At 31.7% G+C, this 13,131-nt stretch overlaps 1 protein-coding gene across 1 annotated transcript; it reads left to right on the forward strand.

The window, feature by feature from the left end:
• Positions 1 to 1,609: 1,609 nt before the first annotated feature.
• LOTGIDRAFT_116143 (hypothetical protein) lies at positions 1,610 to 10,034 on the forward strand (the record flags this gene model as incomplete). Its single annotated transcript, XM_009054957.1, has 4 exons — positions 1,610 to 1,796; positions 3,021 to 3,106; positions 8,930 to 9,046; positions 9,978 to 10,034. 4 exons carry the CDS (start codon positions 1,610 to 1,612, stop codon positions 10,032 to 10,034), a joined length of 447 nt encoding a protein of 148 aa, XP_009053205.1.
• Between the last annotated feature and the right edge of the window lie 3,097 nt (positions 10,035 to 13,131).

Below are 13,131 nucleotides of genomic sequence, written 5' to 3' on the forward strand. Positions count from 1 at the left end.
GCCCCTTGATAGAATTCTGGAAGATCGCGCATAAAAACAAAAGAGAATGACGCGTGTGAGAAGTATTTCGTGACAAGAAAATCTTCTTGTCTATATCTTTCTAAATTCCTAGAAAAAATATTAGTCAAAATTATGGAACCTGCTAAGAGAGAATCAGGTAAATTACTGACGACTGGGATCTATATTGATCTTCGACATCTCTATCGACAAACTTGAAACAATGTCTGAATAAAAAATGTGAAAACTGGCCACATTGAGTTCTAAATTAAATTTTTTCTCTCATGTCACATAATATATTCAAAATATAATTTTCAAGTGCATACCAATTGTCTTAGAATGCCTTTGGTTCCATGAATGTATAAGTTTTGAAAATTTTGCACTTGAAATGAACATGCTTCTCTCCAAGAAATTTCATGTGAAAATGAAACACATTTTGAACTGAAAATCTCCCTCTGTAAAATCATAGTTTCAAATAATTTTGTTTTCAATGGTTGGCATTTTCATCAACCCAAAGACAATCTGAGACTCTCAGCAATATTTGGAGATTAATATTTCAATTCACACAAAAATGATAGCCAAAATGTGATTTAGAACTTGATGTGGCCAGAGAGTAGGTAGGACTAGGTACTAGGCTACAACACAGACCAAAAAGTCAGTAAACACTGAAGTTGGAAAGAAAACCTTGACGACAATATTTTGTTGGAGAACTGGCCTACTTAAGACAACTCGTTAACATTATTTGATGAGTCAACTCTTCTATTAATTTGGTCTGCCATTCTAGCTAAAGCTTCGCCCCAAAGCAAAGAAATGGGTTGGAATTATTATTGTAAGTCAAAATTGTAGACGAAAGCTGCTACGTTAACACTTCCAACTACTTGGCCATTAACGTCATGTCAATAGCTGATAGGTCAACACAGTGACAGGATTTATGGTCAAATTGTGAGTTGAAATAAAATATGTACTTCACGCATAGAACATATCCACACTAAAGTCCATCAGTGTCAACATCTTGTTAGCTTTATTTATTGCCGACTTTAGATTAATTGGCGAGGTGTGAAAATCGTAAAAAATTTTCTATGCCATTTTTTTTAAAGCTATCAGCAATTTGATTGGCTGTTAAGTTGTCATGGTCAAGGTCATGAACTTACAAAGCTATTATCATACAGTAGCTTGATGTTGATGTGTTAGACCCTGTATATAGGCTTTATTTGGGTCTATTTGTTAGACTAGAGTTATTGTCGTCTTGGCATTGATTGGACTTCATTTCACACAGTAAAGTAATGTCATTTGGATTCTTAGTTGTCACTGCTAGACTACATCTTGAAATGAAATGAAATGCATTAAGGAGCATCAGCACCAAATGGGCTATATAGCTCCATAGACTACATCTTGAGACGAGAAAATGACAATGGATTTTTTAAATGTAATCCAATTTTATTAGACTATCTTAATGATAAAATAACTTAGGGGTAGTAGGCCTATTTATTAATTGACATGTAACTTATTTACAAATTTATTCATTCGCTCCTCGTCCTTTGTCAAAGTTACTCAAAGGCTTTGAAAGGTTTGTAACAATTTCATAATTTTAATCCTTTTGAATTATTATGAAATGATTTCCATTACAGGTAGAATTAAAGAGTCCCAACAGAAAAGAGTATTAGATGAAGCAGCTCGAAAAAGAAGACAAAGAAAAGCTTTAGAAGCTCTTGAATCTGATAACTTTCAAGATGATCCTCATGCTGATTTGAAAATGAGTAAAAAAGCACCAAAGTTTGAAGAATCAATCAATGAAGGAAGTAGGTAGTCCCCAAGATGACATTAAAATACTGCCCCATCCCCAGGAATGAATTGGTTTTGGGGATTCAGATTTTGTGAAGCCTGGAGAACTCATTTCTGAAGCGTCTAAAGGTTCTGAAAATTAAGCTTACTAATACGAAAAGTTCTAATTTTACGAACTGAGTACCTTGTAATGAATGTAAACAATAAATCTGAGGGCCATGACTGAATTTCGGCAAGTTGGGTGCTTTTTCGATTTACTGTGCTGAGTTTCTTTTTTTGTCTACCACATGTTAAATGAGGTCTAACTTATTCAATTGTAGAGAAACGGAATGTCAGATTTTTCTTTGTGGAGAGATACAAATAGTTGATATGAAGATGACTGAACTAAACCAGTAGTGTGGGTTGCAGGGCAGGGGCCATTCCTATCTACAGTGGCCTTAGTCTGATAATAATCTTGTATGCAGCTGGAATTGTTCTTTAATTGTTAGGCAGAAGTTACATCCATGTTAAAAAATATAGTTTGTCATATGTTAATTATTTCCCTTGAAGACTATTCTGGTCAGAGACAGGAGTGGTCTTGGTGTCAGAGACTAGTCAGATGTCAACAATGGAGATGAAAATTAAGCTGGCAAAGGAAAAATGAAATATTTCGTTACCACTAAAGGAACAACAATTGGAGACATTGCAGACTCTATACAATGGTCATGATTGCATAAGTGTTTTGACTTCTGGCTACAGAAAAAGCCTGATTTTTCAGATGCTGCCATATAAGTTTATTGTCACTTTGAAAAGTAGTCAGATTTATCCACCAGCTGCATACAAGGTTATTGTCAGGCATAGTATGGCCGACTTCTTTACGATTGGGCAGGTGCCTTATTCTTGAAAACTTGACATAATATGTTCCAGTTAACGTTCCAGTCATTTGATCACTAAATATTATTTTGAATTTAGTTCTGTAACACTAATATCTGTTTAAGATAAGTTTTCAAGAATAAGACCCCTGCCCTGCAGCCTATACTACTAGACATTTTAACACTCCAATTAAGATCTTATATCAATTTTGAATGAAAATGCATGAACAATGCTGGAAATGTAGCATATTGCATAGAAAATGTATTAAAGATGAAAAATGCTGTCATTTTCAAGGTCCAATCAGATATGAGTGGCAAATACAAATAAATCAACACCCTGTTGGGTTAAGTGTTTCTTTGAAAATTTAGATAAATTCTTTTCCACTACAGGTATGAATGTGAAAAAGAAAAGGAAGTCCAAAGGAGAGTTTAAACAAAGATATCGTAAAAATTTTGCTTCTTTATTGGAAGAAGAGGTGAGTTAAAATCTACTAGATCTCAATCTGACCACAGAAAACTGCCATTATTTTCATTTGCAACTCTCTGGTTATAAGCATCCATAATAGATATGTGATGATTCAGCTCACATTCTTCGAAATATCAAGTTATTACAAACTTTGTACTTATACCTTGACTGCAATAGTGTTCCTCTTAGTATCATTGAAGTTTGTAAAGATATTGATTTCATTGAATTATACGCTGCTAAATAATCCAGTCAGGGGCCTCAACAGAAAGTCTGTGAACACAAAGCATTTATATATCAAATTAAGTGAAAATACACCAAACCTATTGGTCAAATTTATTGACATCCATTATTTGATTCTGCGGTTAACAATACAAACCCTTACCAAACCAGGTAATCTTAATTTGTTGAGAAAAAGGCTAAGGGTAAAATGATATCAACGAATATAGCTAAATTATAAATCAAAGAATTGTGTATTATATTATTAAAAAATACGACCAATAGGTTTGACTTTCAGCAGATAACTATTTCAAGATGGGTTCTCTGATTTAATGAAAATGAAAATGCCAATACTTATATGATTAGAGAGTAGAGGTGTTCTAATGACTGGACACATTTCTATAGGTGTACATACAGTGATAATGATATTATGTTATAAATCATAAGGGCCTAAAATAAGAATATAAAAATACATGGAAAATTATTAAAACATAAATTATCAAATAGTTGCTTAATTTGACACTTAAAGATAGGAGAACCCACCTAAAGAGATACCAGAATTTTTTTTTAGCAATATGTGTTTGACTATGTCTTGATAATAAAAGTATATTCTATAACAAAATTTGGAAAAGAGCTATGAAAAGATTAATCTAACAAAGTTTAATCTCATACATAATTCTATATTTTACATGTATTATTATTTAAGATTGACTGCCCCAAATGAATATTACGATATTTATGAAGGGCATTCTTCTTTGTCTTTATTTTTCTCTTTTTTTATTTACATTATCCTAACTCATATAAGAATTTTATTAGACATGTATTTTAAAAAATTATGCAATATTATATTCCTTTATATATTTATTAATCACGACAAAGAATATACAGGCAAAATACATCATTTTGATTGTAAAACAACTAAGTGGCGATTCAAAAATAAGAAAATCAAAATCTTTAAAATATTATGGCTAATATCAGTATAGGGTCGTTTAACACTAGAGGATTACGGGACAAAATAAAGAGACATAAACTCTATAGGTGGATAAAAGATAATAAACTTAAAATCGTATTATTACAAGAAACACATAGCACAAGAAATGATGAAAACGCTTGGCAAAATGAATTCGGTGGTAAAATATATTTCTCACACGGGAGAAGTAACTCTGCGGGTATAGCAATCTTGTTACCTAAAGAGGCGAATGATATTAATGTGATTAAGTATGTAAATGATGATAACGGTTATTACAATATCTTACTTATTACGATAGAACAAGAATCATATATTTTAGTTAATACATACAGCCCTGTGTCTGATAAATTACAAGACAATTATTATAAAAATCTAAAACTACAATTACAAAATGTTGTGGATGAAAATTTTAATAGGATTCTATTGGGGGGAGATTTCAATAATGTTTTTAACAAAGACATTGACCGTCTAGGAGGAAATTATAAAGTTAAAAAAAAGGGCCTAAATGAAATGGAAAATATAATTCGAGACTTTGATTTGATTGATGTATTCAGACAACTTTACCCTACGACAAAAAATTTACATGGAAACAAAAATCCCCACCCATCAGTAGTCGGATTGACTTCTGGTTAATATCAGAATTGAATTTGAACTATATAAAAAAGACTGAAATAATCCACAATACTTTAAGTGATCACTGTGCTATATCCATTGAACTTAATCACAATGTTGAAAAAAGAGGGCCTAAACTCTGGATTTTTAACTCTACTCTAACCTTAGACAAACACTATATAAATTTAATTAGCTCTTCTCTTCATAAGTGGGAATCAGAATACTACGATAGAAGTGATAGGAGAGGTCTATGGGATTTTATAAAATATAAAATAAAACAACATACAATTTTGTATTGTAAGGAAAAACAAAAAGTTAAAAGAGAAATTAAAAATAAACTTATTAATGATTATGAGAAAATAGGAAGTGAAATATCCCAAAATTTAAATGTCGACGAAGAGAAACTAATAGAATACGAAATTGTTAAGACCAGATTAGACAATATCTATACGGAAGAGGCAAAGGGGGCCATATTAAGATCAAAACTTGAAAATTATTATGAAGGAGAAAAAAACACAAAATTTTTCCTGAACTTAGAAAAACATAGACAAAACTCTACTAATATATACAAACTTTTAAGAAAAGATAACTCGTTGATTCAAACAAATAAAGAAATTCTGATAGAAATCGAACAATTCTATAAACAGCTATATTAAAAAAATAATGAAAAAAGTCAAAGTGAAATTAATTTTTTAACTTTCAAAAACGATCATCCCATATTAGAAGAATACGAAGCAGAATGCTTAGAATATAAAATAGACGACGGTGAATGTAGGGAAGCTTTAAATACTCTTAATTTAAATTCATCACCAGGCAATGATGGCCTTACAAAAGAATTTTATAGCTGTTTTTGGCCATACATTGGTAAATATGTTCTAAATTCTTTGAATGAATCCTTTGAAAATAAATGCCTTTCGCAAACTCAAAGACAAACAATAATAAAACTTTTACCAAAACCTGAAAAAAACAACTTGAACTAACAAATTGGCGACCTATCTCACTTATAAATGTTGATGTGAAAATTGCTAGTAAAATACTTTACCTTAGAGTCAAACAATTTCTTAGTAAATTAATACATGCTAACCAAACGGCTTTTGTTCCAGGTCGAAATATAAATGAAAACATACGGAGTATAGATGATTGTTTTACACTGGCACAACAGAAACGAATTACAGGAATTTTATTGGCAATCGATTTTTCTAAAGCCCATGATTCAATTTGTCCCTTATACATGTTTAAGTCTCTGAAATACTTCGGTTTCAAAAAAAATATTCTTAAGATGGATTGAAACATTATATAACAAATTAGAATGTGCAATAATGAATAATGGTTTCACAACCAAATATTTCCCAATAGAAAGAGGTGTTCGCCAAGGTGACCCCATATCACCGGTACTATTCAATTTTGTCATCGAAACCCTCTGCCTATTTATTAGAAATGATCAAGAATATAAGGGAATCGAATTTGGTACGAAAACGCTTAAAATGGTTGCATTTGCTGATGACCTTACTTGTCTAATGAAGGATTTTAAAACAGCAAGACATCTACTAGAAGTAATGAAACAATTTAAATTAATTTCTGGTCTATCAATAAATCTTACAAAAACTGAAGCATTTAATCTAAATAGCAAGTGTAAAAATATATCAAAATGTATCTCCAACTTAGGACTAAACCTATGTACGTCATCAATTAAAATTTTAGGTATTCATTTTACAACAAATAATGCTTTCAAAGACGAATTAAATTTTAAGAATAAACTCAACAATATAGAAAGTGTATTAAAAAGATGGGCTAACAGAACACTAACATTAAGAGGCAAGATTTTGATACTTAAAACATTCTGTATATCAAAAATAGCATTACAAATCCAATCACTTTTCGTATCAATAGAAATAATTAATAATTTTAATCAAATTTTCTTTAAATTTCTATGGAATGGGAACGATAAAATTAAAAGGGATGTGATATACCAACCAACTCAGAACGGGGGGTTGGGCATGATTAATTTTGAAGAATTTTTGGCGTGTAAAAGCCTATTTTGGGTGAAAAAGTTATTCAATGACGAATATCAGCCATGGAAGGAAGTATTAGAATATACTATTATGCCATACAATCCGCGATTATTATGTACATGTAATTACGAATCTAAATGTATAAATATAAAATCCCAATTTTACTACCAGCTTTTTAAAAACTGGTATCAAATCTATAACCAATATATTGATTTCTCCAATTCAATCCCAAATAGCATATTTTAATAAAAATGTCAAAATAAAAACAGATGAAAATATGATCCTTAATATGATAAAGAAAAATTGTATCTTTGTTTCGACGACGGGATACACAACGTTACAGATAAAACGAATAAGCACACAAATTATAAAAATGAAATATATTCTACTCTGAATAATGTTTTTCTTAAAATGTATCAATGTGATTTTCAAAAAGTTAAAGCCCGCGACATGTATCATAAGAGAATAACCTCCAGATTTGTAAGACCAACAGCAATAGATAAATGGGAAACGGAATTAGATATATCACTAGATCAAGAAGCTATCAGAGAAATATTTAAAAGAATCTACTTAGTCTGTCCAGACGAAAAAACTAGAAACTTTCAATATAAATATATTCATAAAATAATATACACTAACGAGAAACTATATAAAGTATTTGATAACAATGAAATCGCGATTAATTTAAATAAAAAATCTATACATTTGGGAATAGACCTCAACCAAGTAGATAATCTTGCCCAGTACCAATTTGTTAATCACATTATTATCTTAACAAAATATTATATATTTAGATGTAAATGTAATCAAATATCTGTCAGTCCAAGTCATCTAATGTCATATATGAGCTCGATAGCGTCTATAGAAAGAGAACAGGATCAAATAAACCATGATAAATTTAAATTATTTGATATTGTATTATAGGTAAAAATAGCATATGTATTACTGTAGTACGAGTATAGCATATTTGATATTGTATTATATGTAAAGTGTAAAAATGTGGATACTGTAAATAAACTTATATGTAAAAAAAAAAAAAAAAAAAAAAAAAAAAAACACAAAGCTGGCGTACAATCCCATCAAATTGTCGCATTCCATGATACAAGAATATTGGCTATTGCAGTGAAGGTATAAGCTGAAGTTAGTACAGTCAACTAACCTAATTTCATGCTAACCAATTTTTCGTGCATTTCCTGAAATGATTAATAATTTACATGTACGACCTCGCGTGACCTCCGCATTTGCTTGTTTTGATAAACATGGGTTTTATCTACAATATCAGCTAGTAGAATGAATCCATTAGTTTCAAGCAAGGTAAAATGTATTAATGTATACTTTGACAAATACAAAATGGCAGATTTCACTTATTACCAAACGTCACCCTTTTTTTATCGGCCGAATTTCCTTATAATCCCAAGCTGTAATCGGAATTCCAAGTGTCATCTGCTAGAATGTAGTCCAACGAATGAAGTCACGTGATCAACTAGCGGATTCCGTGTCAGCAGAAAATTTCTATGGAACACAAAGTGAACCATATTCTTTTGTTGTTTCAGTGACTTTTAGCAATAGAAAAAAGCTACGTATCTTATTTTGTCAGTCACTATTTTTTTTTAAAATCGTGGTTCTTTGAAGGAATTGTCACTAGAAAGGTTTCCTTTTTTTTTCAGTGTCAAATTAAGCAAACTATTTGATTAATTGTTGTTTCTAATGAATTATCATGTATTCTTAATCATATTATTATGTTCTTATTGCATATAATGAAGAGTTTTAATCAATCATAGATGTCCATGTATGTACAATCTTTCTTGATTGGCCACTCATTGGAATTCTGCTGGTAATTCCCTTCTAATTTAGCTAATTATGAATTAATTATAGACATGTGAGACAAACTGGTATTTTTCCACGTCATTAGAACACCTCTACTTTCTATTCATATAAGTATTAGCATTTTCATTTTCAGAAATGAAAATAAGGGAACCCATCTTTAAAGTCAATTATAATGATACTTTCTTCCATTTCACAGCAACTACAAAATAAAGATCCACCAAATTATTTTAGTGCTGCTGTTCCACCATCTTCACTTCCTCCCAGACATTTCTGTGCTGTATGTGGATATCCTTTTTATTTCATCCAGTTCTCAGTATGTGGAGATCAGAGTTATCATCCCTTCTTCTTAATATTGATAGGAGAGCTGAGGTGATACACTGAGTTAGATGTTTACTGTTTAACCTGACAGGGACTGACATGGAAAAACGTTTTAGTTTTTCAGATTTGACGCTATACCTAATCACCAAAGTGCTACAGGGTGCGCATGTTAAACATCCCTTGACATTTGTAAATTGGGTAGGCTTATGCTGCTGTCCTGTCAAAATTTCCCTCATTGTACTCTGCATGGTGTCAACCGTATTCTTTAGCTCATACGATGCAAAAAAAGTAGAACATAAAACACTTCATTTCTTTGTATGGATAGTGTTGTAATTTTTTTAGTTTTACACAACATCTCTCTGTGTTTAGAAGTGTCACCAGTCACGAAATGCAATGTGTAGCTTATGTTCTTTGCACCCAGGACTGACTCTGATATAACTGCTTGCAAACACACTAGAATCAAAATTCTTTTGATCAAACTTGATAAAATTGTTTCTCAACAAATAATTTGAAATATTTGATATGAGTTACTGCTCTTGTTTTTAAAAATATGTTTCATTTATAACTCATCAATTCCTTAAAAGCCACACACTTTTCAAAACCTGTTGAAATGGATTATATGTAATATTTAGACCGATTTTAAGTAAAATCCGAAGATGAAACATAGTATCATCCACAGATGAGTCGTTCTTAAAAGCAGAAAAAAATCAGTATAATTTTTTGGTAATTATTGCTTTTGATCTGATAAAAAAAAAAAAAATTGACTATACCATGTGATATCACACAATGTTAATGTCATATGGTTAAATGTTCTATTTCATTTGCACTCAAAGGGTTAAATATCTTGTTATTGTGTATATCAGTGTATAATAGAACCATTTTTCCTTAACTGTGGAACATTTTCATCTAACTTTACCTGTGTACAGTGTGGTGCTAGATATTGCTGTGTTCGATGTTTAGGTACACATCAAGATACTAGGTAAGCTTATGTTTTCTCACCTTATTTTATCTTATGTAAATGAAACATTTACTTTTGACCTTTGGCCACTCAGTTCCCCCCTGTCAATGATACATTTTGGAGGGGGTTTTCAAGTCATTCAGATAGGATAGAGAAAAAGACCCCTAAAAGGTGTGCACTTTAAAGGTCCGTCAACAGTTGGAAATCACATGAGTAGGCTGATGCCGCTGTCCTGGAACAATTTCACTAATTGCACACTGTATATTGTTACCCGTTTTCATTAGCCCATAAGGTGCAGAAAAGTAGGAAGCAAAACTCCATTCATTTCATTTTTGGACCTTTGGCCTGATCTATGCGAGGCTGATCATTATGTCCTTTAAATCATTTCATCAGCATGTAATCTGGAATGTTATTTTTCAGGTGTCTGAAATATACAGCATGAGAATCTCTAGCTAGAAACTGCAAATTACTTGTTATTGCTTTATGTTTGAAGCTCATTTTTCACTGCTGGACAGTCACTTTCTCAAACATACATTGTTCCTGAACAATTGAGCAGACCAGTACAATATTTCATGGTTTTTAGTGCATAGTGATAATATTGTCACTATGTGGCTTTTTTATCTCTAGTGATCTGCTGGTCAGACATGTGTAAACAAACAGAAACTGTTATCATAATTAATCTTAATGCTTCTGGACACCGTTTTGTATGACTAAACTGGCACGTTAAATAAACGATATTTTTGACGCCAATTTACACTCTTTATGCTATTACGTTAATCTACGATATTGAAACGGGGTCAAGAACTTCAAAAGAATTGAAGACATTAAAAACATTAAAGTGTATGATCCTTGAATTAAAATAATTAGTCTTTTATTGATATAGTAGTAATATGAACAACCAATCAGAATATTTATATGCCTACATTCAACCCTTTTGGGAACGCAATAGAGGCCCCAGTTTTATCCGATTTCGATAAAAGTTCATATCCATGAGACCTTAGACAAGTTCTAATTTGGGTATAATTAAAAAATGATCATAGATTTTCAATCCCTGATACACTGAAATGATGTTAAACGTGTTAAAGGCCGAATGTTATAAAATTTTGTGTGCAGTTTTTTATCCAGAAGATCTTGGACATGATGGAATTTGGGTATGATTTGACAAATATTACTGTAGTTTCATCAACCCTTGATACACTGAAATTATCAAGTCATTATTTGTGATCAACATGTTATCTTTCAAAAGGCCTGTAGAATTCTGTGCAGTACTCAAACTATCTAATTGTTGTTGAATATGAATGTGTGAATAGTTAATTTACTAACTGAAAACATTTATAGTTACATTTTGCCGAAATTTTTGTGTTTTTATTCAATTATCAACTTTCAACTTATTTTGCTATGGATTTATATTAAAGGGACAGATTCGGCATTTTCAGGGGTTGATTTTGATCTTGAAAATATGTATATAGTACTAAGAATGTACTTAAAACGGATAATTCCTTAAAAAATGTCTCAAACTAGGAATTTCACTGCCTAGTACTATACTGCCAGTGCTTCTGTCTTAAAACCTTATACTATACTATATTATTATGTATCTTTTGTCAGACAGTCACAAGAAAAAATGAGTGTCATTTTAGCATTCAAACACGAATAAACATCATGTTGATGTAAAAATACTGGTAAAAGAAAGTTGTAAGCTCCCTTGTATTGAAGTGGTAAATTCAATGTCAATACGCCACTGGGTAAATTCAAAGTATTTAAATGTAGTCTGATTTATTGAGCAAAGTGATGGAGGTTGCCTCCCTTTACGTTGTAGAAATCGATGTTTGTGTCGTTCTAGATTGTCTAATTATAAATACAGTGTATGTAAAAAGTAGATCAATAAGATAGTTTATTGACCTATAACATTCTGGTGGGATTAATCAAACACCTGCTTTGAACTCTATTTATACATGTTAATCTGGTCGTAGGTAGGCCATAACGGTTTGTCAATTTATCCTGCTCGTTGATTCTGAAAATTTGTCAATGGAATAAAAAGTGCGAAGTTAAATATCAAAATAAAACATTTCTTTAGTTACCAGTAGATTGGCATGAAATGTGGCTAGCCTAAATATGTGCGCAATGGTGTTTTGTTGTTTTTTTTTTTTTTTAAATCAAAATTTGATTGAAATTCTTTTTATGCCAACTTGCAGTCAGATATGATTATATTTACAAGTTTTTAAAATCCTTTTTTTTTATAAATCATAGTAACTATTTAGGTCTACTTAGGGGTCAATACTTGGCTAGCTTCTTCTCTGGATCCCTGTATTCATTTTGGATAGGCTGAAAGAAGATTTGAAAGTGAAATTCTCCATGGGTCTCGAACTGTAATTTCTGGATGACGTAGGTAATAGATTGATTTGAGTAGGAGGATTATCAGCAATGGTGAGGAGCGACACTTGTAAACACTAGAACAATAGCTTACTGTTAGAAATCTATATTTCCATACTTAGACCATATAACTCTGTGATAAATTTAAACTCCTACTCATATCGGCTTTAAATCATTGACTAGATTGGGATGGTTGTTTTCCTTTAGTTCGTTTGGCGATTGTTGGCAGCTTTTCAATGCTTTGTTTCATTTTTTGACGTAATTTTCTGTCCAAAGCCTCGAGATTCATTATGATGTGACGTCCAGTGAGTTCTGAATTTTCTTTCACAAGTGTATAGTATTTGGATGAAAGGTTATTTCAAAGTCATTGGCTCTTAGTCCAGCGTGGATATATTCAGTCGCATTTTCATGAATCATAAGGTGTAGGGACCACAGAAATGTCAGTTGGAGGATGAATGGTGTATGGCTCGCAAAACCAGATTATTAGATAGTTAGGGTTGGTGCTGTGGGGGCAAATTCGGGTCAGCCCTAGAGAGATCCATCATTGGAATATTGTTTTCACCAATGACCCTAGATAGATCCGTCATGAGTATATTGTTCTCACCAATGGCGCCAGATAGATCTGTCATGAGTATATTGTTATCACCAATGGCGCCAGATAGATCCGTCATGAGTATATTGTTCTCACCAATGGCACCAGATAGATCCGTCATGGGAGTATAGTTCTCACCAATGGCGCCAGATAGATCCGT

Source organism: Lottia gigantea (genome assembly GCF_000327385.1).
Source record: "Lottia gigantea unplaced genomic scaffold LOTGIsca_23, whole genome shotgun sequence".
NCBI classification, from domain to species: Eukaryota; Metazoa; Mollusca; class Gastropoda; family Lottiidae; genus Lottia; species Lottia gigantea.